General features: G+C 36.5%; 1 protein-coding gene across 9 annotated transcripts in view; it reads left to right on the top strand.

Annotated features, from left to right (window-relative positions):
- The window catches only part of NAALADL2 (N-acetylated alpha-linked acidic dipeptidase like 2), a 473,876-nt gene that overhangs the window by 287,913 nt on the left and 162,933 nt on the right, over window positions 1-23,030 (top strand). For all 9 annotated transcript variants that reach the window (XM_027647488.1, XM_027647489.1, XM_027647490.1 and 6 more), the window contains one exon: window positions 9,341-9,460. In XM_027647488.1, coding sequence (XP_027503289.1) covers window positions 9,341-9,460 — 120 coding nt within the window. The remainder of the gene's footprint in view (window positions 1-9,340; window positions 9,461-23,030) is intronic.

The following is a 23,030-nucleotide window of genomic DNA, read 5'->3' as shown; positions in this document are numbered from 1 at the left end:
TGCACATAAGCAAAGCAAAACAAGGAGTTAATTCACTGCTTCCCATGGGCAGGGAGGTCTTCAGCCACCTCCTGGGGAGCAGGGCTCCATCACACGTAACAGAGACGGGAAGACAAACACCATCGGTCCAAATGTCCCCTCTCTTCCTCCTGCTTCCCCCCACTTTATGTACTGAGCATGATGTCATATGGTCTGGAATATCCCTTTGGTCAGTTTGGATCACCTGTCCTGCCTATGTCTCCTCCCAACCTCCTGTGCACCCCCAACCCCCTCCTGAGTGTGGTAGAATGGAAAGCAGGAAAGGCCTTGGCTCTGTGTAAGCCCTGCTCAGCAATAACAAAAACATCTTTATATGATCAATCCCAAATTCAGCACAAATCCAAAACACAGCCCCACAACCCCATAGCAGCTACTGTGAAGAAAATTAACTCTACCCCAGCCAAAACCAGTACAGTTCTGAATCATGAATTCTGAAGAGGAAGCTTGAAAGTGGTAAGGCTGTTTTCTAGATATTTTGGTTCTGACACAAAAAACCTGACTTTAAATATGAAACAATTGAACCAAGTTGAAACAACTGTCTCTAGGAAATTAAAATATAAACGTATTATATGTAAGTTATGAGATTAAATATTTAGATTTTCCTTAGATTCTAATGCACTTTCATGTAGTGTTTCATTCCAGTTGACCCGCATTCTGTCTTTGATGGTGTTTGCATTCGCAGGACATTGTTCATTTCACAGGATATGACTTTACTTCTCTGGTGTAGGTATAACCTCATGTTTCACTGTTGTTCATACGGAGTCTCTGAGCAGGTGGAGGGGAACTCTCCCAGTTGAGTTTCGTACATCTCCTGCCCAGTTGAGATTGGATCCATCCCTGCCAGAGCTGTCCTGCAGAGCCTGTTTGTATATAAGGTGCTTCTAAGGCATCTTCTGTAAAGTTCAAGCTTTTTCTCTAAAGGCTTAATGCTTGTAGCTATTATAGGAGGGAATGTCTGGGTTTAATTCAGTGTATGATATAAGGGCCATTGAAGGAGGACACTCTGCAGCCTCTGGATGTTTTACAGTCATTCTCTGTGTTTCAGAGAAGCCAATGAAACCTCCACCACACGGCAACCCAGTCTTGAGAATTTGTTGAGTTCAGATGTAATGAGGCTGGACCTAAACCCCTTCCATTGAAAATTTTAAAGCCAAGTTTAAATCACAGCATCATAATTTACTGTGTACATATGTAGCTTATGATTTAAGATCCCACATCACAGCTGAGTAATTTCCGTTTTGTTTAGTTTACCCTTAGTCTTTGTGATTTGTAAATGAATATTTGCATGAATAATTACCTCTAAATAAGCTGAACCAAATAGGCTGGCAAATACAGATTACTGTTTTTTCTTAGAAAAGTATGATCAATGTGACTTTATGCTTTAGGGACTAATGGTACTAAATAGCTTTGCAGTTAACTCTTATGAAGAGGAGGATATAAATAATGTTAAACACAGATAAGAAAGAATCATTAAAGTTTAAAATTATGTCACTAGTGAAGTAACAATCATCACTGCTTAATGAAAGTTTGAAATAATAATAAAATTTCTGGTAGTATTTTAGACGTTCAATGATCTCATGTCCTTTAATGTTTTATAACAAAAGTCAATGTTCTTAGAGATTTTAAAATAAATAAATATCAATTAATTGTGACTGAAAATTACAATATTTTATTTCAGAAACTTGAAAAGTTAGATTTGTGTTTATATGTAGTTAGAAAAGATGACAAAATACATATTTGTTGTTTGGATATCTTGCTGGATATCATGAATTAAGAAGTTACATTCAAGTATTAGTTTTTCCTTTTGGGAAACCCAAAGAATGTGGTTTGGGACAGAGGAGGGGAGTATGAAAGAATTAAAAGAAGGAAAAATAAAGTTGAACATAGATATAGAGGTAGGAATCTCCAGGATGAGCTTGATCTATGAGGACTTGAGCTGTGTCAGCTGAGATTTATTTGGGGCTTTGTAACCATAAAACACAGAAGAGGTTCTTTTCTGTAGGCTATAAAAAGGCTTCGATCTTGATTCAGTCTCCCTTGGAGTTGGTCGGAAAAAAACTCCTGCAATAAACTGTGAAAAGCAAGCAAGCAAACAAATTTAACCTCCTTGTCATTCTAAAAGTGATCCTATAACAGTAAAAGCAACTTGTAGGAGAAGCTTCAGTAGAGCCCTGTCTGGGATGGAGCTGTGTGAGCTGGACAGGTAGGACGAGGGGGAAGAGTGAGCATGAAATGTCTGCAAGGCCAAACTCCATCAAACTGAGGTTAAGGAACATCTCCTTTTTTCTCCTCTTTTATTATAAATTACAGTTTTAGCTGCCATTATAATGCAGTGTGCAATTTTATATAATAAAACCTAGACACAAAGAACCCTTTTTGACTGTAAGCTGACACTGTGAGTCATACTGAATTACTCTAGAATTTTATTGTAGGGGAAGGAATATTGAGGCAAAAAAAGAAAACTTCAGTAGAGTAAGGTGCTAACAACCATGAAGAAAAATGTCACGAATCTGTTTGAAGAGCAGTGCTTGAAGGTAAAATTCACTAGTTACTTAATTTCTAGATAGTTCTCTAAAGACTCTTCACACATCTTCTCTGTGGAGCAATATTGAAGTTCTCTGATTTAAATCTGCCCAGACACTGTTGGTCAGAGGCATCTCATAGTATTGGAACAGAGCAAAATCAGCTTCAGTTAATCCAGATATGTAATTTTTTGCTTTTTGGGGCTCAGACAGCGTGTTCAAATTCAAATTGCACAAATCATCTCTTCTCGGCGTGCCTGACACAGTTCCTTGGAAATGCATTAGGTTATTAATTTTCAAGGCATAAGATTATTTTTCTCCTTCCAGTTTTCTAATAAGACATAAAAAGAAGCTCAAGGATAGAGAATCCTGTGATACTAGAAGTACAGTCTGGATAAGTAGTGTCCACATTTGGCCAAGAAGGTAGGGGAATTTACTTTCAGATATATAGTTTAGTCATTCACGGCATATCACACAGGTGTTTCTGTGTAATTACTCTGAATTACTAACAGCATTTCCAAGACAGTTTGGGAATGGCCAAGTGTTGTAGGATACACAAAAAACTGAAGTAATATTTACGAACTAACAGAAGACAGTGCACTTGGATTTTAAGATCTTATATGAAATTTTTCCTAAAGTACATAGAGAGTGGAAAGCTCACCAGGGGATTGCAGAGATAGTGTTATTTTGAAATTATTGTAAACACTGGAGTATGGTGTTTTCATGGAAACTGAGTCCTAAAGAAACACATTTTTATTACGTAGCAAAAACAGCTCTATAAGAAATTACTTTTTCATTTGATAGCCCCCTTCCCCAACATCTCTCTTCTTAAAAATCAGATGTCTGCCACAAATTCTTCCCTGATTTCTTTCTATTTTGTGTCATAATTGTTTAATTTCACTAAATATTGAATTATACCCTTGGTCATGCTTTCTCAGATCTTTTCCTCTTCTGACAATGCTGATCCTTGCAACACAGAGCAAAAAATAAAACTTCACTGCACTTGCACTTGTCTTCAATGAGTCCTAACCATGAAGGAACAGAGTGATGGATCCTACTCACACCAAGTGCCATTACTGTAAAAGAAATCACTACTGTGGCACAATATTTTCTCAGTTCAGCCTTCAGCACTGTGATTGAACTAGAGACAGTCAGCAGACACCACGGAACACACACAGATCCCTCCCTGTCCCTCTTTTCGCCTGGAACCAAGTGAAGGACAAAGTGTGAAATATAAGTTTGGATATTAACATTCCCCTAGAAATACAGTAAGTAGATAAAAGGTGGCTGTGGCTGTTTGGTGTGCTCAGCAGGACCCTGAAGGAGGCTTGGGTGGTGGCAATCACAGGGAGACAGCTGTGGCTCCCTGATTATCAGAGGGATACTTTTGGCTGGAATGGGAGCAGCAGCTCCTGTCAGAAGGTGTAACAGAGTTTACACTAAAAAAAAATTTGGCACACTTGGGCACAGCTCTGTTATTTTCCCTTTTCTTTCTTCCTTCCTTTTCTCTAATTTTGGAGAACAACTAGTTTTTTATTTGCTGCTTTCTTTGCATTCATTGGTGTCCAACTTTGATCTACAACCAGCTTGAGTTTACTTTTATGCTCTGCTGAATGCTACCTTCAGCCTCAATTTCAGAGCTGTGCAAATAAATTATAGTGAAGTGTTTAATTAAAGTTCACCTCATGTCCTGATTGCAGAATGCTGCCTCCTCAGATACAATTTGCAAATATATTTTGGAGTTTTATTTTAAACAGGATGACTAGTTGAAGGTTATTTAATTGTGATTGATTGTGCATTGGATGTTTCTGTTGCCTTTATTTTGTGAAAAAACTGAAAATAGTAGCTGAATGTTGAAGGACAAATGAAGGGCATTGACCTGGATGAAAGAAGGGGATTTAGTAAGCCTGAACAGTTACAGAACTGAGAATTGATACTTCTAGAATTACATATTTAATATTTAGTTTTCTTCTATACTTGGAGGTTTTTTAGGTCATTCATTTCTGAAACCTTTTGGTGGGTAGGTCAGCACTGTCAGAAATCTGATTTTGACTGTGCTACTCTCTATCAGTGATTTTCACACTTGCAGCTTCCACAGCCCTGACCTCCGAAACAGTTCGTGCAGAAACTGTTCATTAATATGAGTCAACAGATTGGTATTGGTTAAAATATATTCGTAATTTGAGGTTACTGAACTATGTCTCTAACAACAGGTAGCATTAAGAGGGAGAAGATTTTTCATCACAGATATCCTGTGTGCTACTCCTTGGGGTTTTTTTGTGTGTGCTAAGTTTACACCTTTCAGATTTCTCTGACATTGATCAGTACTGACCTTAATGAGTTCTCTTAAGAAACAATAATGAAAGTATTTATTTAGGTGTGGTGCTGTTCTACCCCGAGCTCCCCAGTTTGAAAGATGCTTTCTTATCTAAACTGACTCCATCTGCATTTTGGTGGTTGTGAGAAACATCCCTTCCTGGATGTAGTGGCTTTGAGTTTTGTGGGAGTTATTTTTGTTTGTTTGTTTTTCTTTTGGGTTCTTCCCTTAAACTGTTCCCTACCTTGTGTGCTGCTGGCAAATCAGTGACAATCTGCCTCTTAGCCAGTGTGTTGTATACAGATGCATAATGCTGTTATTAAATCCCTTTCCTCAGTCAAGAGGATTGATAACAATGTGATAAGACAAACATATTTCTGTTACTATTTTTGACCTATTTAACTTAATTTTTTTTAATTGCCTCAGCATTCACAAAGAAAACAAGGTTTAAAAAATAGTATCCAGCATCTCCAAGACCACAGCTGCCACCTGCTTCATACAGTTATTCATGCTTTTCCTTTTCCAGACCTATTCTACTCTTTGTTCTCTGTGACTAGATATGAAGTACGCTGTTTTATTCTGTTTTATTTTGGATATAAGTAGAAGAAACTAGGAAAAAAATCCATGCCTGTCTTGATTGTGGCATTTTAAGAGTGTTTTTCTTTTCTGTTTTGGGGGGATTTTATTAAAATTTTTAAGATAGAATGTTTACAACTCATTGAGCATCATCTTGGGACTTAGAAACGAATAATAAGTCTAACATAAAATAATTACTTTTCCTAAAAATGTTTGTTTTATTACCTACCCCTACTTCATTTCATGCATGGGGGAATACTACTGAACTCCATAATGCACATCACAATTTGTTCCTAAATAGTCATATCTTTCAAACAGATTAGCATGAAACAATTTGAGGAGTAAGTACCTAATTCAGATGGATAAAACAATTCATTCCTTAGCAGTTTCCCAGTTTTAGGGTAAGAGGATTTACTGTTGCATATCTAAACCAAGTACTCTTTTTCAGTACCTGATAAGTACTCTTTTTCAGTACCTGTTAAAAGAATGAGCTCTCTTTTATTTTTGAACAGAATTATCCTACCATAGGAAAGCGGTTTATCCAATATGGGTAGTTGAGGGCAGGGTATTTTGCTTTTTAAAAAGCTGGTGTGCGTAAAATGAGGATTATGTCATGTTGTAAGCATTTCTTAAAAAAAAAAAAAGAGAAAAAAATAATAGAAAATTTAATCGTCATTTGTTTTTAAAGGTATTAGGAATGTTGTGACTAAAACAGGCCTTCATGCAACATAAATGGTCTGTCAGTTACTGAGGGGATTATTGAGAAAGTAGAAGTCATTGAATTCAATACAATTCTTCACCATTATTTTAGAAGTAAGGTGTCCAATTAGTTGGGTCCCAGTCTATTATAAACAAAACCAAAACCAACTGCTCTGAGCTAGTGTTGCTGTACTGTATTTGATGAGGTGTTCTTATTAAGTAGTGCAAACTATTTTACTTTCTATTAATAATTTTACTAAGGTATTCCAGTGCAGAAGAAGGGAAGAGAAGGGGCAGGGATGATTTTTAAAACTCTTTTCATAATTTAATGAGTACCTCTTAGTTTCTGGATTGTATTGCCAAAATGTTATGACCTTGTTCAAAACTCTTCCAGTGGGTTATTGTCTTCACTGGATGAGCCAGGCATAGTTTTACTACAGAGAATATTTTATTCCTTTTTTTTTTTTTTTTGGTCATTTTAGCTGAAGTTAAATCTGAGATTCACTGTGGAAACTTCCAGCTGCGGCTACACGTGATGTTGCTAGAATGTGATAACCTACTTTGGTAGACGTGCAGTTTTTACCCATGGTTCCCCAAAAGATAAAATTAAAAGTCAAAGATTTGTGATGAGAAGAGAATCACTTCAGACTTACAGTGAAATAGAAGTGTGCAAGTACCCCTAAAGTTGGACAGTTACAGGATGTTTAAGTCATGCTTGTTTTCAGGCAAATTCAGAAGAAAGACTTCTTATATACTGAGCTTTGACATATCTGTCCTTCATGTGGAAGATGTGTGATAAAAGCACATGTAACTCTGTTATATTATACCCAACTGCTCATTCATTATGTAATGACTTCTTCCATGTACTCTCAATGTATGAATGTATTTAATAGCTTTGGCATTGGAGCTTACTTTTAACATTTGGAGCACAGAACATAGTTTGCAGTGTTTGGAGCAGCAGGGAGTCAAGTTTGGTTCTCACATAATTAAAAAATGAACAGTGTTTTTGCAGGGCCTCTTATTCTACCTCTCTCTTTTGAGCTCATATGTTGCCTGGGAAAGACCAGTGAGCAGCTCTTGAAGATGCAGTTTGCATCCATAAATTAACTAAGAACATCCAAGGGCAGTTGCTAAATGCATTAATAATTGTGCACACATGTAGTTTTGTTGTTTACAGAGCAGTGGATAGCACCCTGGAGAAGCAGCTAGGGGTGTGCAGAGGAGCAGCACATGAATGTAGATGGGCAGGGATCTCATTTTCACATGGGCATACTGGAGAAGCAAATGGCTTGATACTTCATTATGTTCTATATCCGTGTATTGATTTTGCCTCATGAAAATTCAATGCAGTTTCTCTCACACGAATGATGAAAGCTCTGATTTTTGCTTTGGGAGGGTAAGTGGCAATGGCAATGGGTCCAAAGTACTTAGACAGAAGTATCCCTAGAATTCCTAGATGTAACCTCCCATAAGGTCTCAAGCCATAAGACTTTTGAGACAGTTAATAATTGTTGCACTGAAGTGTATCTATTGTCACATATCTAGGTACAAATTAGGATAAAGATAAGGTCCACAATTGTGATTTTATCTTTCTTTTCAAATGCTGTAGTCATACAGGAAAAATATATATTGGATCTCAGCTTGTAGTCACCCTTTGAATTTTCTTATTAAACAGTTTTCAAGTTCTTTAGATATCAAAACCCTCATATATTTTAGAAGAAACAAGCTTTTCTGTTCTTAAATTTCAGTATTTGGTGTTAAGTTTGATATTTGCTGTTGAGAAGTGTCTTATAACTTGGGCTGACCTTTCCAAATACTTGGTTTGTACAGGACTGATGACACGTTACAGACTTGGAAACTTGTTATCTTAAAAATTTAGAAGAATACATTTAATAAGACAGGAACCTTGGCAAAATTTTTATATGCTTTCAACTTAAATGTTGAGATGCCAACTCAGACAAAACATTCAGATATGGTTTTATAAGGGTAAATACTTTCCTAAAATAGCCATGTTCAGGAATCTAGTAAAATTTCACACATCCTACATATCCAGAACAACTGTTGCTAGAATTTAAACAGTTCGTGTAGAGATACCCAGAACTGTTGCCTATGGCGATGAATCCATACTTAAGTTACCAAACTGTACTGAAAGAGAAACTTTTCCATCTTGTACTGCTCCTCCTATTTTAATTTTTAAATACTCATGTAATATCCTTGTGTCTTCTTGTACTTATGTTTAATGTGAACACTGTGGAGGGATTTAGAGGTTCCAGAATGTCCTCAACAGTGTCCTGAGAGCTTCATAACACTCTAAAATAGTAATGTAGGAGACTGATTATCCTCCTACTTTGTCTTCACCAGAATTTATTGCTGTAAGTGTGTGTGAGAAACATGCCCTTGGTCATTCTTGAAGTACATATATTTTAAAAAATCCTTGAAAACACGTCTTGAAATATTTTTCCATTACTGCCAGTGCTTGACATTTAGTAATAACTTAGAACTTTACCATATTTTCTTGCAGTGTCCTAACTGAAGAGCTGAAGATCTCCATGCTCTAAACACTTTTAGTTGAAAGTGACTCTAAAGAATTTGAAAATATATGTTAATAGAAAAGTTTATGCTTTTAATATTGCTGAGTAATGCTTGGATAACTGATGGAATATAAGAAAATACTTTAGTAGTTGAGGAAGGCTGCTCAGGAATCATATGAGACATACACATAAAAACTGTGTATGTTTGGTGGAGTTTGTGTTATCTGTGTATTTTCATCAATGACCAATATAATCACTCATTTCCTGAAATGCTTTACGAGACTGATTCCTTCTAAGAAAAAAAAAAAAAAAAACCAAACAGGAATGACTTAAACAATTTTAAATAAATTCCTGTAGCTACTGGGGGAAAATTCTCACCAGAATCAGTATCACTTATAAGCACTAGAAAAAAAAAAAAAAAAAAAAAAAAGAATGGATTTTATCACAGCTGATGGATTGTGAGTGAAAACTGCATAAAATTATGTGTCAGACTGCACTCTCAAGTTCTTTGCTATTACCGGTATTCTGATGAGAAGTTGGGGTAGGGCAATTGCTCATGTGCTTGTACTTAAGTGAACAACTTTGTTTCGGTGCAAGGAGCACCCTCAATGATGTGTGGTTGTAGGTATAGCCTGAACTTTGTCTTCTCTTTGCAGGCAGAGCTGGTTGATGTGCAGTATGGCACCATGGAAGACCTGCTCCGGATTCAAGCCATTACAAACGTGACCAAAAAAATTGCACTTTTGAAGCTAGGAAAATCACCTTTGCTTTATAAGGTTAGTCAGAACCTAGTTACACATTAGCTGAATTATTCACTTGTTTGGGTTTTTGTTGGTTTGTTTTTTTTTTCAGTTCCAAAATATCGTAACAAAGACTTTCCCATTCTGTCCCAGTAAGTCAGGACTTACTGGCATTCACATTCTTCCTTAATACTCACCACTTCGCTCTGCAGTGCCTTTTATGTGTTACAGTTATTTATTTTGCTGCATATCTTGCAGTACCCAGTACTCTGTCATATTTTTACTGGATGTACTGTGAGCCTTTTGGCAAACAAAGAAATCCCTGAAAGAAATAATAAAGCATGAGGGAACAAAAAAAAGGCAACTGATATCAGAAATAGTTGGATCTGTGTCTCCTAAAAATGTACATAGAACAGCGCACTGAAATCTTTTGTTTCTGCATAATTGCACATAGTACTTGGTTTGATGACTGTAGTTGTGTGTAGTTTGGCTCAGCATATTGTGAGAGGAGACAGAGCACGGTCTATGCTCACCTGACCTCAGGCTTCTGTGGGTCTTTCCAGCCCTTCTGGGCTGTGTCCAACATCCAGCACTTGGATGTGCTGCTGCCAGCACTCGGATTGCAAGGTAATCACCAGTAGCATACACTATGGGAGGACTGTGTTTATGGATTTAAGAAATGACATTGTAAGTTGGTTTCATCATGGCATTTTGCAGCCTTGCTGTGTGCAGAATTTGCCTTTGCCACCGTGTTCTTCTTCCACTCCCTCCTTTCTCGTCTTTGGTTGAGATTATGTGTGGGGAGGGCTGCACGTGGGTACATGTCTGTCCACCTTCTCCTCCAACTCAAGTGCTGGCAGAAAGCACAGAGCAGGAACTCACTGATCCATTTGCACATTAAATGTAATAGAGTCAACATATAAACCACATTTAAACTCTAAATGCCCAGTAACTGCCTTCTGTTGCAAATAATTTATAGGCAAAAATGCTGGTTTGACGTTCAGAAAATACACTGAACCAATAAATACTTAAACAATTAATTCCCAAATTAACAAATGCAATTATAAAAGAGCAGTGACTCCAGATCTTGCCATTAAAAGGATCAGGATCTGCTCTGTTGGCCATAAAAAGTACAGTCAGGACTACAACACGGGTTCAGAAAACAACCACTTACTATTTTTTCTATAAGAATAAGATTTGTCTCAATAAAAATGCCATTTTCAACTGAGTAGCTTTAGCTGTTTATTTAAATTATTTAGATGCAATTTAATTACGCCCATGAAAGGTCAGTTGTCATTGCTGGAACTTGGCTGTTGCACATCGTTTCCACCAACAGATCTGATGCTGCATTTCACCACTGACAAAAACAATGAAATAGCAATCAGGGCTCATAAAGTAGGGATTTGATAAAGATGTAAAGTTTGCTGTAACAGCACTGTCTCTGAGATGGGTTTTTTAACCCGTTTGTGTTCCTGTGAGGATGCACTATGTCTGAATTAGGAAAATGTACAGCCTGAAGGAGGAGGGGGAAAGCAAGTGGTGCTGAGAACAAGGCACATCTCAGGAGCTCTTTGTGTGGGTTGGCTGTAGCCTGGTCCCAAATATGTGCTGTTTGGTGGCTGAGGTGCATTAGCTACATTTCTGATACTCAGCTGCTGCTCCAGAAGAATCCATTTTGCACATCCAGGGTCTGTTATACAGTATGAACCAAATTGTGGTGTGATCAGGAGGCTGACTTCAAATGCACACTCAGGATCTGAGCTAAAAATACACTCCCCAAGCCTTCTTTCTGTGTTCCCCTCATGTAGGTAGGGAGTTTGCCCTTTTTTTTGAGGCTGTAAACTATCCTTCTTTAGAATATAAATTGTCTCTGTTTGGCAGTGAAATAATGTGAGCTTTACTTTTCTCATAGGAGAAGATGTAGAAAGATTATCAGAAATAGGTTCTCCTTTTAAAAGGAATATTTGAAGTGAAAGATTGCCTTAAACAGCAAGTCCTGCTGGTTTAAACAGGCCCAATATCTCACCACTAAATCCACTTTTTGTATCTTTTTTCCACCCTAATGTTTATGTTTCTGCACTTATTGAGTCTCACATTTCTGTTTCAGCAGATACTTTCCTCTCCCTATATTTTCCTTATCTCTGTCTTCCATGTGCTTGGTTTTACATCACATTAAAACAGAACACTAGTTCATAAGAGAGCTGTAGCTATATATACATATATATTTGCTGCTTTTCTTTCACATTTCTGTATTTAACTTGTATTTTTCATGTTTTAATGTTCTTTAATTTCTCATTATTATTACTTTATAATATACAAATATCTCACTCTGGATTTAAGTTTTATTTTTATAGACCAAGGTTTAATCTTCATAACAGAGTTTCTAATTATGTCTCTATTTTTCAGCTTGCATTTTCCCTTTTGTGGGTATACTTTTTCTCTCTTTCTCTCTCTCTCTTTTTACTGCCATCAACAACTGCTGTCCTTCATGTGTTTTTTCTATTTCCCCCTTTTATGTATTTAATTTGCCTTTTTTTTTTTTTTAATCTTGACTACTGTTTGTTCTCTCCGTACTGAGTCCATTGAAAAAGGCCTGAAAGAAATAATGAACTGCTGCTGGCAGAAAAATCACCATGAAAACTGAACATTTCTTTAGTCTTTATATCACATTAACAGAAAGGATGTGCTGGTAGAAAAGAGCTTCATGTGCAAGGGGATAATTTATAGACATAAGCCCAAGTGATGGAAATTTGAATATTTGGAAAAATAATGGTATTAATGACAATGTTTTTGCATTAGAGGTTTAGTATGTGGAGGTTGGATAGGGTACAAAATTTGGGGAAGGATCAAGATTGAAGATAAGTTGGAGCTTCTACTTTGTCTTTCAGACTGGGCCCATCTCTCATATCTTCAAACACTTTGAAAACAACAGACAGAGTTCAGAGCTTGGAGTAATTTGAAATTGGAATATGCAGGGAATTTGGAGTATGCAGAAAAGCCTAAATTTAATGTGCTGTTAGAATATGCAGTTTAGTCTTTAACATGAGTAATTCTGGTTAAATTTTGTAAGGTTCATAAATTTAAGCTGCTCTGTGATAACAAGATTTTCAGGAATCTGACCTGGGGTAATTTTTGTAATTGGATATGATTTTCGGATTTCGTTGGGAGTGTTGTATTTCTGTTCCACTGAAACAGAACTTAGTGTCTGTTCAGGGCAAGAGGGGCAGGAATGACAGCCATGGGCACATGTCCAGAGGATTGGCAGAGCCTATCTCAGTCCCTTGGCAGACAGATCTCAATCCCTTAAACCAGATCTTTGCAAACAAACAATATGTTACTACAACCACATCATAAATTACAGCTATAAAGAGAAATAACATGGATCCTGCCTTGATAGCAGGGTATCGACAAGAGCATTGACTCTAGGGTGGGAAAAAGAACCCACAAAAAATCAAAACAACAACCAAATAGTTTACATTGCTGTGATAAAATGAATAGATAAAAAAGGGATGTGTATTTATATATATAAATCAGACTGGAGGTTTGGGAAAGGGGTTTTACCATTGTTAGGGCACCACTAAGATCAGTTAGGGAGCAAGACTCTTTTATAAAATTAATATAAAAGTGAAGAAAATAATGGTAGAAATACTTCAAGGGCTGGAGCATTTTTAGTATGGCAAAGGCAGAATCATTTTCAAATGCAACCAAAATGTTTAGGAATTTGCTGCTCCCAGCACTTGGAGTGACAGCTTCCTATTGCAACATGAATCGAGCCAGCAGACTGAGCAGGGAAGCACAGAGGGAGTCCTCAAGTGACACATTAACTTGGCATAGCCATGGTCTAGTCATTTTGGACTCATTAGCCCAAATAATTCACAGTGCTGAAAAACTGAGAGAAGGAAAAAATGTAAACTGCTGTTACAACTCCCAAAGGGATCTTGTGGCTTAGTCTGAGACGACGCATAAGAGCTGGATTGTTTCTGAATTAAGAGGGAGCTGCATTAAGGAAGAGGAAAAACTTCCTTAAGGAGGGAGCTGAAATGAGACAAATGGAGAACAGAAGCGAAGCACAACTTCTGAAGTGAACTGCCATAGAAAGAAGTAGAATCCTTGCTTTCTCACACCTTGAGATTGAAAGTGACCTGTTCCTGGTGTTCTGGGTAGAAGGAAAATTCTTGTGTCAGTGGAACTCAGGTTGCTGGGATCACTGGTGAGGTTGAGTGCACAGTCACAGGAGGTCAGGGCAGACCACTGATGTCCTTGAACCAGAAGGATCTATAAACGTGGGGAAAGATGATGAAGTTTGTTACTAGTGATTAAGCAAATCACTCATGTGATGTAGAACACCTTGAGAAAGAGCACCTTGAATTGCCCACTGTATTTGTAGAGAACATATTCTAATAGTATAGAAAATGTGTGGTGACAGAAAGATTGACAAAACCACCTCACTAGCACCCAGCTCCTCTGCTCTAAAGCTGCTCTGTCTCAACACTGTGAGCACATAGGAGAAACCAGAGAAGGCTTTTTAAGAGAGAACTGCACAGTGGTTTCAATATCCAGCCTCTGGAAATACCATTAACATATTTATTTTTTGAAAAATGTTGTGAATCTTGATCATGATTTAATCTTTAGGGGTTGCAATTCATGAAAAAGCCATAATTTTTGTCCTAAATTAACTTTTAATAGAGTAACAAAAGCCCTGAAGGCCAAACCACTTCATCTTTAATATGTTCACATATTAACATTTTTTCCACATCCATTAAATGAAGATGTTGTTCTACCATGTAAATATCTATATTTATTTTAATAATTTACTGCCTGTATAAATATTCATAAAATTGCTTTTTAACTGTCATACAGTTTAGGAACGTGGATGCTTGGATGTTTATGCAGAGGTTATTGGCAGGCTCTTGCGGATAAGGATTTGCTAAATGGAAAATATTAAAGATTCCCAGAATAAAGGCAATTTGCAAAAAGGCTTCAATTTAATAACTGTGTTAGTTTTAAATAAGTTTACTTTAGAAAAAGTAATTTCATTTTTCTACTGTCTACATTGTTTGTTTCTTTCTCTCTAGTACTTTTTATGGCTAGCACATATAATTCTGAAGATTACAATTCACATTGTAAATCTCCATTTAACTGGGACTCTCTTTCCTTTCCTCCCATCCCTTCCTCTCTCCCTGTATATACACACAAATATACGTGTATATGCATTTATTTACACATGTATACATATATATACAGTGTGTGCATATAAATATACATATAAAAACTGTATTAAAAAACCCAAACATTTTTTAGGGAACGTGAACACTTTATATGCATTTCATTAATAAGGACACTGAGGATTTGGTTGGTTTTTTTTGGTTAGCTTTTTTTGTATGATGGAATTTTTTCCAAGGCTCCTAAATTCTTTATATACCCATTTCCTATATGAAAGCTGTCAGACTTTTAATGATATTATATCCTTTCCTAAACCCCTTCTTGAAAATTCAAGCCATAGATATAGGTAATATAAATAAAAATTATAGAATCTTTTAAAACTATATTTGGAGATCTGGATCTGAAGGGATCATCTAGTAACATCCACTGAAATATCATCCTCAGGTTTTCTCTAATTTCTCATCCTCTTAAAATCTCATCTTTATTTCCAAAATCTTGAGAGCTCCTCATAATAATCCAAACTGAATTCAAGTTGATTCATTCAAATTATTGAAGTAGATATTTCTAATTAGACAAATTATATTTCTACAAAATATACTAGTTCTTACCTAGTTGTTTTGTGGTCCTTTTTCCTTAGCCTTTGTCTCCTCTGAGTTTTTCACAGATTCTCTCCTTCAAGTTAGTTGGTTTTATTCTTTATCCTTTTTTTTTCTTCCCTCAAAGATTAGATTGAGTGTACTCATGTTATTAACATTCCCCTTCCTCAAACAGCCTGTTTAATCTTTTGGATATTATACAGTCTAAGGAATGGTCCCTTTTCATTTCTTCTTTACTGCCTATATAAAAACATTCTGCCAAGGCCTTCAAAAAACTTCCTGCACAGTAGTCTATACTAAAAATCTGTCTATGTAATTGAGGTTTCACACTCATCAATCCTGTATTTTGAATGATTATTTTAGTCACCTGTTTACCTCTTCCTGATTTCAAGATTCATGGAACAATATGCAAGATATTTTACTCTTTACTGAGAAATGTTATGTTTGTTTTGAAGAAAGACCATTGGCCTGCCTTCATCTGAAAAAGTGAGAAATATAAAAGAATGGGAGACATAGTTCTCAGTTATATTCCTCCTGCCTTGACTGATAACAGTGGGGGGTTTTTGTCCCTTTGAACAGAAGGAATGGACCATAATAGTTAATAGAGAAGCTGGAGACACCCTGCCTCAATATCACAAAGCTGTTCTGTGTTGGGTCGACTAAGAAATGCACCCCCAGCCCACTGAGGACACATCAGAGTTAAAAAACCAAGTCTGTCTGCGCAGGTTTATCACTTAGTGCTTCATCCTGAAGTCATATTCTAAAGGTATTTTTGCAAAACCGAGTTTAAAACATAGCTAAAAATAAGTAAATAAAAATTAAAAGTACCAACTGTGATACATCTTCCCCTCTGTGTGAGGTACTTTGGGAAAGAAAATCAAGAAATCATAGTGACTTGAGAAATCTGTGGTTGATGACTAAAAAAGCATTGAAATGGAAAAACCACAAACAGTGGCTTTGTACTCCTGTTTGGAACCAACACTGAGCTCTAGTGTTCAGTTCCTAGAAGGCTGTTAGAATAATTTTTAGCTGAGCATGTCAGTTTTCCTCCTACTTCATCCAACATTTGAAGGATGATCTACTGTGACCTGTACAAGCTAAAAGTGAAACAGTGCCTGTGCTCTTATAAATCCAATCTGTATCTGTCCAGATGAGTATGAAATAGTTGACAAAAATTTGCTCTCTTATCCCCTTAGTCAAGTGCACTGCAGTAAATTAAAGAGGGAATTCTCACTCTACTTTTTACAGTATAAATGGGAGAAAGTAATTTGCTCTTGTAAGCAGTAAGAAGAATATGTAAGGGGTGGGGTAGGAGAAGAGCAATTGATGTCTGGAAGGAAGCATAATTATAGCACAACTTGTCAATATTCTCAAGTAATTAACATTTTGGTTGCATCAGTAAGAGGACTTCTGGTTATTACTCATTTCCTTTTTGCTTACAAACCCTTGGATTTGTTTGCATGGAAGGAGAAATGTGCTATTAGCAGAGTAAACGAGGGGATATGTAAGTTAATGAGCAAAAGTAGGTATTGATTATTCTGCATTTCTGATGCCACAAAATTTTCCTGAATGTTTTGAGAAACCATTTCTGTTTTGCAGATTTACTTGTGTTGCCATCTGCAGTTCCTAATCTCTTTTTCTCTTCTGAATTGATACAGAAATTTCTGAAGTCCTGCTGCTGAATCAAACACTGAATTCTTACCAATTTGACTCAGTACATAGTCCTGTTATCTTCAGTGATCCTGAACGCTTAATTTTCTCTTAGGAAAATAATTCTGAATACTCATATACTCAATTGGGTGTTTAATTACACATTCACTACAGATATTGAATGTATCCTTTGAAAAATCAGCCCAGCTCCCATAATGAATTGCTATTTCCTGAGGGAAAGGGGTGACCAGTGTTACAGGAGGTCTTCTCCTTTTAGTGCAATAGGCTTAAATTGAGTGAGACAGTTAAGTGGCTTCCATTCAAACATGGACAATGGTTGACTCATAAAGAATTCATTCTGGGGTCTTCTGAAGCTCTTGTCAGATTTTGGAGGTGTGAAACCCAAGCATAATTTTCTATTTTATCAAGCCCTTAAAAATGAGCAGTAAATGCAGTCATCCAATTTACTGTCTGAGTTCTATGTCGTGATAAATGGTGCAAAGTCAAGTGAAATGACTTTGCTGTGAGGCATCTGTTCTCAAGCAGAGCTGAGCAAAGATATCCATTGCTTCAATTTGTACCTTCAAGCCCTAAATCGACACAGCTGATCAGCTACTTGTGTGCAGGGCAATGGGAAAGACTTACCAGTTAGTTGGTCTTTCCTTCATAAAATCTAAGCCTTTAAAATTTACTCTTCCTGCAGATGCACTGGTCACATTTCTGCTAGTGGTCTTGACACTTTTTTTTGTTGCTTATGTAGGGAATTACAGGCATTTTCTTCCACCCAGGCTGCTAATTGAGCTTGGATTTCACAAAACAGCCATTGACAGACAAATTATCTGGGCCTTTTTCCAGCTCATGTGTTTCCAGCACATACTGTTTGATTTCAAAAACAGCTGAGAAAGGGAAAAAGAAAATGGAAGATCCGGGAGCTTTGAGTAGAGATGAGGAGTGAATATATAAAATCTCATCCTGCCAAAACAGGTCTGCCTGACTGTTGGTTCTTTGAAAGTGTCAAAGACACTGGACTTGGTAAAGCAATGCCAGTGATCCTCAGAACTGCCCACTCAAAGAGCTCTGCAAAGGAGAGGTGCAGACCAGCACTGTACAATCTGCTTATTTGGTATTTTTTGAAAAACTAGCCAGAGGAAAAGGTCATCTTTCTTCAGGCAACAAGTTTTTTTTGTCTTCCCCTCATTCAGTAGTGGGTTAGAATTTTATGGTATGTTCTATATTAGTTACTGGTTTATCATTTTATTAAAAAGAACTTATGACTATTCTCTGGCATTTTATGCTGTTTTAGGTCTTTTCTCCTCATTTCAGAGTACTTACTTTATAATAATCAGTTTATTTACGTGTCCGGGAACTGATTTGAAAGGTATCAAAAGTCATTACTCTTGAACGAAGTATTTATATAAACCTTTATTTAGGAGATTAAAGAAGTAAATGGTTCTGTTCCTAGAATCAAAGGGGTTTTTTGATAAACCGGGATGTCACAGATTACTCACTGAAGAATTATTTTCATGCCTTGTGGCTCATTTTAGTCATCTGCCCTTTAAAATGCAGCTAAGTTAAAACGCAGTTAAGAAAAGAAAAATGGCTCTAACCTGGTGGGTTCTCTGAATAGAAATAGCTTTGTAGCTGGTCCTACTTTATGCAAGATGCAGACTTTGGTTTGATTTGCACTGATTCTGCATTGCTTTACACACTGATCTGTGAGAATTTGTTGACAAAATCAGCACTTGTGATTTATGTGTGAAAATCTGAGTTCTGCCCTTTCAAATACACCTGCAGTTTGCCGTGTGATCAGAGCTTCGAGTAGAAATGTGGCCTTGCAGAGTGCTGAGAGCCAACCTTTTCGTTTGCATCCATGGAACTAAAGTTTTATACTTGACGTTCTGTAGCCTATGGAAGGTTTTTCTTATTTTCCCTTGGGTTATTTGCATCGTTCTTTTGAGATCTTCTGTAGCTGCATTTTGCCAAGCATGGATGGTTAAAATATGTAACTGCTTGTCTTCCCTGGAGAGGGAAGAGGTGGCTTTTGGCATTACATCTTTTAATTTTCTCTTTGTTTGCATTATGCTGAGGAAGCCATAGAACAGCAAAGTCAAAATTTCACTCTTAGCAATTTGGGCCTCTTGATGCCTGTGCGTGAATTTGAAAAGAAAAACACAAATACATCATTACAAATATAATTGGCACCATCTTTGCAAGTACAGCAATAACTACTTGGGATATTTTGTTTCGATTGCCAAAACATTAAACTAACCTTCTGTGCAGAAGGCAATTCTTCCAAAGTGAACATATTTTCTCTTAACAGGAGAAGATTGCGCATTTCAAAATGAGAACTCAGGAATTCTAATTTTCTGTTTAGGTCTGAGTGAATAATTCACAAACAACAACACGGGCAACAAAGTTACAATTGTCTTGTTTTCTCTAGATCCAAGTAAATGGCAGCTTACTTTAATTTATATGTTATCCTACTACATGCTTATGTTTCTAATTCGGTTTAGTTCTTGTGTTTGGTTTTGGGGGTTTTTCTTTTGTGATTTTTTGTTTGTTTGGTTTTAGTATTGATTTTATTCTAAGTAATTTGCTGAGAGCAATTAATTCCCTGTATTTGAAGTTGGCGTTGTGATCATTCAACATGATTGATTGTTTTGATTTTTTTTTTTTTTTGAAGCACTGACTTGGATGCTTTTTGATACATATACTCAATCAAGGTTGTTGCAAACAAAAAGATTCCTGAACTTCCTTATATTCATTGGGAGAGAAGACAAAAGTTGCATGATCATAGTCACTGGAACCTTAAGTTAAAAGTGTTTGGGGCTACTTTCCTTGATTGGCTTAGGATGTCATATAGTAACTAGTGCCATTTTTCATTATTTTTTTCAAATTTCACATCACTTGTACATTTTAGATTTCTCTAAAAATCAGGTTCTTCATCAGGTAAAAAACCCTCAACCAAACAAACCCAAACCTTCACACAGCTGCTGCTGATAGCCTTGTAATTGTAAATAATCATAGTCTGGGCATGGACTGAGATTTGTCAGTGCAGCCCCGTTATTTCTAGATACAGGTAATATTTTAGAGAGAGGACAGAGTGTTTGCATTTTGTGAAGGTTGGAGGAGTGCCTGCACTGACAGCTGAACTGTTATTTATGTTTTTCCACTGTAAGTTATTATGCAGGCGTCATAAGAACTCTTACCACACAGCCTCAGAAGTGACCTTGAGGTGACCTAGAGAGACCTCCCTTTCAGTAAGATGGAAGCATATTTTTCACTTCTGAGTCAGTCTTGGTTTTCCTGGGAGTGGGAACTGACTGTATGGCCTTTTATATCAGTATTCAGTTTTATGTGATGGTTTTATGAAATAAAATGTCCACTGGGGAACTGACCTGACAACTCATTTCAGTCAGGCCTCCTACTGTAATCTCAGAGGAAATATGATAACATTTAATCCACTTAACCACCTGACCATGTCCCATTCCTGTTTATCATATTATAGAGAATAAGAAAAAAAGGCACATCCACATCTGCTGGTTCAGGCTGTTCTTGGATTCTAGCTTTAAGAAATCTTTATGACAGATTAGAAATTAATTAGTCTGGAGCATCTGAGTGTGTAGAAATTAATGTCTCTCAATACCCATGTGTTCCATCTTAATTTTGAATTCCCTCCTAGCATTGCAGTTGATCAAATAAATGTGTGATAGGCTGAATCTGCTGTTTCCAGTATCAGATAAATGTGAAGGCTTAAGCAGGTTTTATGGGCTCTTCTTGTGTCTGGCAGTGTAAGTTGTCTCCGTGGAAAGGTAAGGCACATGTACCTTAAAAATGAGATACAAGGAAGACATTTGGAGTGCATTAAGGAGGGGTGTGACCCAGTCTCCTCTTCCTGCCTAGGAACAGTATGTAGCAGCAGTCCCATTCAAAGCACTGTGTATTTATCTTTCTTGTTTTGAAATATCTAAGAGGAGTGTAAGTGTCCTATTTGCATGGTGCTTCACGCTTCACAAAGCGTCTTTAAAAGATGACTTTTGCCCAATCAACCAAAGTGGGGTTGGAAGTGTGTTACAGAGTGTGATAAAAGTACAGAAATTTTTACAGAAATTTGATTTGCATTTTGTTTCTCTTCAGTGTCATGCAATTAATTGGAAAATAACTATTTAGGAAAGGGTAAGATTTTAGTATTGAAAAAAAATGCATCTAAAACTCTCATACACAAATTTATTTTGCTGTGACATTTGTACATACCATATAAACTATTTACAAATGCCTTTTGTTTTCATTTTCATTTTTGCATGTATTTTTTTTCTGGGAAACTTGAACTTTTTGGAAGTGTAAAATGAGTCTTTTGAATTATTTTTTTTAATAAATTCTTAATTTAAATTCTAATTTATTCATTTATATTGTGTTTGCAAGTAGACTTGACTGGGATGAATTTTGATGTGAGTGCCATACAGATTAACTGAAAGTTGCAATAACAAAATCTGACATTGTCACTCAACATGCTTTATTTTCTTTGAAGGTGTAATCATTTCAGGGCATACAGAATATTCAGAAAATAAGATTTGCTTCTGACCTGCCAACAGTGCAGAATTGTTTAATACTTCGGTGATAGCAGTGGCAACAGGCAAAGAGTAGCTTAAATTGCCTATTTCTCCCTTTTTCTGTTCAGCAAGCAAACAGAATAAAACTTCAGAGTACATTATTTAATTTTGGAAAAAAATCTGTTTAAGTGAAAAAATTACCTTGATTGTTAATATGACAACATTTATTTCTCAGTAAAAAGATAAGCTTGATACAGGGAGATTTCTAACATTCTGCTCTTGCTCCAGAAGAATATAGAAACACCAGCTTATCTTTAAGCACATTAAAACTCACTTTATTTAATATAAAGAACATATTTAACTGTATTGCTTAGTATGTTTTACAGGAACAAATGCCCTTCAGCAAAAGAAGCTGTGGCTGGTGTTTATTCAGGTAAAACTCTCACATGATGATAAGGTCGTGGCCATCACATAGTGCTGTTATTGTTGAAATACTTTTACCATGAACCCTCGTGGTGAAATGCACAGACAGGCACTCACCCAGAATGATTGGCTGCTTAGTCTTCTGTCAAGAAGTTCTTATTGAACAGAAAAATCTCTCCTCCTTTTACTGTGAGAACATAGCATAAGAAATGTCCTCTGTCAGCCTGATATCCTTACTTGACACGGCTCGTGCTTAGGGGAAGAGGATGGGTTACAAAGCAAGTATGAAGTAATTTTTTTTCCCCTGGTATGTCTTTCCCAAAAATGACAATCATAGGTGTTGTGACTCCCTGAAGTGGAGAATATGTCTGTGTTGATTTGATTATAATAATGAATATTCCATGAATTGGTGTATTCCAGTTCTGAGTCTGTCTATACTTACCTTACATTCTGCGGTGATGAGTTCCACCATGTAGATACTTACGATTTTTCGATATAGAACTGCACATTTGGGAAAGAATGTATTTAAAATTCTGCTAATGCTCTTCCATTATGGGGAAAAAAGAAAAGGATATAACAACCTACACAAAATATTCCACCTTCAGTCTAAATATGAACAGCCTAAAGTCACTGATGCAATTCTGATGGTACCAACTGCATGCTAAATGCATCCCTTTAAGGATATTAGAAAGAGATAATTTTTTTCTCTTGGTCTCAAGGTTAATAGACAGTATAATAAGAATGAATTCTTAACAAATTTGTGCTCCTTAAATAACATTCAACTAAATTTTAAACTTTTTTTTCTGAATTAAGCTAGTCAGTATCTCATGGTCAAGGTGTGTTACATGATGATTTGTTTTGCCTCTGAATATATTTATAGATACTAGGAATAAAGATGTTTTTTAACTTTGCTTAAACCCTATTCTCTAATTACACTCCAAGAGGGAAGAGGGGAAAAAAAAGCAAAATGCAAAAACCAATACCCCCCCAAAACAAAGAGTGCCTTCTAGAAACTTGCAGCTATTTTGTTCCAGGTAATATCTTAGATAGTAAGCCCAGAACTTAGCATCAGTGACTCTGAGATTAAATTAATATAATTACTTATAAGGCAGACTTCAAAGTATTAAGTTATTTTCTAATATTCAAAGATTATCTGAAGAGATGCAAAGAGCTGAGCGTGTTAGAGAAGGGCTTTACTGTAAGAGCTGCCTTCTTAACTCGGTA

The sequence above is a fragment of the Corapipo altera genome, unplaced genomic scaffold (assembly GCF_003945725.1).
Source record: "Corapipo altera isolate COAL_440 unplaced genomic scaffold, ASM394572v1 113, whole genome shotgun sequence".
Classification (NCBI taxonomy): domain Eukaryota; kingdom Metazoa; phylum Chordata; class Aves; order Passeriformes; family Pipridae; genus Corapipo; species Corapipo altera.
The sequence above is the reverse complement of the archived record's forward strand: the minus strand, read 5'-3'. Positions and strand labels throughout refer to the sequence as shown.